General features: G+C 34.6%; 1 protein-coding gene across 1 annotated transcript; it reads left to right on the forward strand.

Annotated features, from left to right (window-relative positions):
• The first annotated feature begins 636 nt into the window (after positions 1-636).
• Positions 637-1,923, forward strand: LOC108836258 (uncharacterized). Its single transcript, XM_018609437.2, has 5 exons — positions 637-800; positions 914-1,056; positions 1,155-1,198; positions 1,329-1,575; positions 1,672-1,923. The coding sequence occupies exons 1-4, from the start codon at positions 715-717 to the stop codon at positions 1,356-1,358; spliced, it is 303 nt and encodes a 100-aa protein (XP_018464939.1). The 5' UTR covers positions 637-714; the 3' UTR covers positions 1,359-1,575; positions 1,672-1,923.
• The last annotated feature ends 2,171 nt before the right edge of the window (positions 1,924-4,094 follow it).

Below are 4,094 nucleotides of genomic sequence, written 5' to 3' on the forward strand. Positions count from 1 at the left end.
ATCTTACTGATATGTTTGTGTTATATATTTGAAATTTGCATTTGTGATGTATGTTTGAAACTTTGAATCAAGATAATGTGTATCTGTGTTATATTTTGAAATACACCATTTTTATGCTTATTGTGTTTGGTGGATACAATTGAGTTAGGGATTATAGTATAGGGTTTAGATTTTATGGATTGTGGTTTAGGGTTAAGGATTAGAGATTTTATAGTTAAGAATTTGCTAAATATATAGTAAATTGTAATTTGTTAGAAATGTACATTAATTATTAATAATGTAAAGATTTGTGATGTTAAAATGAAAATATCTGGCTACTACTTTAGTTATGGATTATTAGGGTATAAGGTTTAGATTTTAAGGATTGTGGTTTATAGTTAAGAAATTGTTAAAAGTATTAAAAACTTGGTTAGTAAATTATAAATGGTTAGAAATTTATATCAGACTATTAAAATTGTATAAATTTTATTATTATAAATACATTTTTTTAATTTTAACATCACAGATTTTATTTACCTACACACATTTCCCTCTTTAAGTTTTTTAGGCTTTACCAATTGCCTCTATATTTTTCATTTCCCTCCCAATTTTTTTTGGGTTTAGCTCCAAAAAATTGGCCCCAAAACTTGTTATCAAAAGTGTTACGACATAGAAAAAAATGACCAAAGGCTTAAACTCTCACTCACCGAGTCTTCTTCTCAGTTTCGCCTCTTCATGTTATACGGTGCTTTTCTTCATGGCCCACACCGGACAAACTTCTCATTGTTGTCGTCCATGGCCACCGGATTTAAATCTTCCGGGTATGTTTCTTCCATACCCATATTTCTTCTATTAGTTCAGATAAGAGTTTTGATTTGGGGGTTTTTGGATTAGGGTTTCGATTTGTTCTCACTTTCTGTTTCTGTATCAATAGGTCTCGATTTGGGTTTCAGTTTGATTTGGGGCTTCTCTTCTTCGTCTCCGTTTCTGTATCAATGGCTACTTTCCTCAACCTAAACGCTTATGATGCACCGAAGAAGCTCGATGAGCATCTCCTCAGTCACCTTGTATCACCTTGTAAGTTGTGAACATTTTTAATAAGATTAAATCCTAAAGTCTCTATTTTATTCGATCTATAAGAGTAACAGTTAGTTTCCTTTGAGTTTGTTTTACAGATACCATAGTTCCAAGGATTATACTTTTTTTTGCTACCCTTTCGGTTAGTGATTCAAATGGCTTCAATTCTACCAGATGTTTATAGTTGTTTATCTTGTGCCCTTGTTTTCTGTCTGATTTAAAGCACCTTATTAGGCAGTTATTGATTTTGATATTATGCCCTTTCTTTGCAGATTGTGAACCTGGGTCAATACTCTCCATAGAAGGCTCTCTGGACTAAATAAAATAAAGGAGTCAGGTTCTAGGAAGCTATACTCCTCGAGTTCAAAGCAAAGGAAGGAGTCAGGTTTACCATGAGCAACAAGCTGCTCCACAGCTATATCACTGGCATATTAGGCATCCAGAGAGTCACAGCCACGTCCAATAATTTTTCATCAGAGTTCTCCATACCAGTCATAACACGCATCCTTGACTTCACAGGTATTCTCTCAGTCTACTCTCTGTTTGACAGCTTATAATTCTCTTTCAAAAAATACCTTATCTAATTTTGGCTATGTCTCTCTTCCCTTACTGCAGAATCGCAAGGTTGTGACATTTCCATCCAAAAATCCTAACACACAGGACCATGTGCATCTTGATAACTTTAGGTTCTGCTTTTTGTTCTCTTTTCGGGTTAATTTTGTTTTGTTCGTCTACTTGTATGATGCTTAACCATCTCTGTGATGTTTGACAATTTAGATTTTTTCTTTATATCTACTTTACATTATTAATGTTTGTTAACACAATTGTAAAGAGTTTGATTTTATTATATTTAGTTTTCCTCACTAATTAACATATATTGGACAACATATTGTTTTTAAATTTATTTTATAAATTGTATTAGCTACAGTACAGGTAATTTAAATCAAAAGCTACAACTAATATGTAGCCAAATCCGTGGCTACATTTGGCACAAACTTGCTAAGGAAATATCATTGCTAAAATTTGTAGCTATAAAGTCACAGATCAAGTCGTAGCTAAACTCTCGCTATTGGCTACAAAAATTGTTGTCACTAATCTGTCGCTAGTGACCTACGGATTGGCTACAGATCACAAATAGCGTCGGTGCTGAGGCCAAGGATTTAATCTGTTGCCATTCGTTGCCTTCATAAAATTAGCAACAGATTTGGCCCATTAGCTACAAAATAATCCTTAGCTATTTAAGTAAATTCTTGTAGTGTTCCCAAGGTAAAGCACGCACTTTTATTTTATGCTAAGAAATAAGGCTAGTAGAGAAGAATTTTAGACAAGATCTGCTAAGTTGTTGGATAGATGAATTTGCTTGTTAGACTAGAATAAGGTATAAATGTGCATTTGAGGTTGAGACTGTTTAGATTCTCATGACAAGGAAGTGAGAAATTTTAAGTTTTCAAAAATAAGAGTCATGTTGTTTTTAAACCTCCTTCGAAGAGACTACTGATTGCTTTGCTTGAGGACAAGCAAAGGAGTAAGTCTGGGGGAGTTGATATACCATGAATTTCACCCGTTTTTAACCATGGTATATAAGAGTTTTCAGTCATATTTACTTCGTTTTCAAAGTATTTTAGAGTATTTTCAGGCACAGGTACTTAATTGAAGAAAGCAATACTTTTAAGGCATTTTTGGAGTATTTTCACGAATGAAGAATCGACCGATAGGAATCATGCGAGGTCGGGCGATTAGAGTCACTTACTATCGATCGACAGTGATGGAAGAGCATCGATATTTAACCATTCGATAGACTACGACTTAGAAGATTTTCGTGTATCACAAAGTGTGCAATTTACATATTTAGTCCCTGGCCGCCTGTTAGGCTTTATATACTAGGGTTTTGTATCATTTTAGAGGCGGACTTGCCTAGAGACCTATTGGAGAAGAGAAGCAATTTGGCTACCTGAGGAGAAGAGCTAGAGTTGGAGAGATAGATCTGAGACTGCAAAACAGAGAAGATCTTGAACTCCCTTTTTATCTTACTCACTACTCTTTGTGTTCCTTAATTCATATTAAGTTTTATTCAAACCATCATGATCTTGTCCCTCATGAATATGTCTGAGTAAACCTAATTGTTAGATTTAGGTTTCTCATAAGGGTGAATCATGTGATGAGATTGTGATGTCTATTAGGGGTGTTAAAATAGTTCTTTCACTTGGTTGTTCTTAATACTAGATTTAGGATTGATCACCCTTAAACCTAGATCTTAGGATTAAAGAGATAACCAACTGTATACTCTCAATACCCTGAAATAAACTATAGTGATCTAACTGACTAGACTCATGTGAAAGGTGGTCTAGATCATTAGAGAACGTGTTCAACCAAATCGATAATGCTTGCTAGAATTACCATCGATCGACACAACCATCATTGTAGCGATCGATTGTATGAAAGGTGTATCGATCGATTAAGACATAGTCGTATCGATCGACTATTTTCCGAGATCAACAAACGACAGTTGAGATCCGGGATCTAGTAAAGGAGACCCTACTGGTCATACCAATTGATTGAGTTCATGGACTAAAGCCCTATTGTTACTTTCAAACTACATAAATTCATACCTGAGAAATACCTGAATCTAGCTATCTTCCTCATCTAGAAACAACCTTCACTTCATTTACTGAACAATTCCCTTGCTCACCTTAATATTTACTGCTTTAAAACATATTAAACCTTAAGTCTATTCTTAACTCTATTTAGTTAAGCCTTGAAGTAATCCTAGAGTCCTTGTGGATTCGATCCTTAAGTACTGCATCTGAACCTCTTATTTGAGAGAGTAATTCACTTTTTAGGGTAATTTGAGTGATATCACCTGTTCGGACATATGGCAATATCTTCATGATTCTTATCAAACCAAGATAAACCAATCTGTAAGAAGTTTGATTGGGAACCACTAATCCGTGGAGAGTAACAAGGAAGTTGAATAAATCTCATAGGAGTTGTGAGGAAGAAGATATCCCACTTTCTATCCAGGTGATTCCAGATTAGCC

This window comes from Raphanus sativus, unplaced genomic scaffold (assembly GCF_000801105.2).
Source record: "Raphanus sativus cultivar WK10039 unplaced genomic scaffold, ASM80110v3 Scaffold4209, whole genome shotgun sequence".
In the NCBI taxonomy this organism is placed as follows: domain Eukaryota; kingdom Viridiplantae; phylum Streptophyta; class Magnoliopsida; order Brassicales; family Brassicaceae; genus Raphanus; species Raphanus sativus.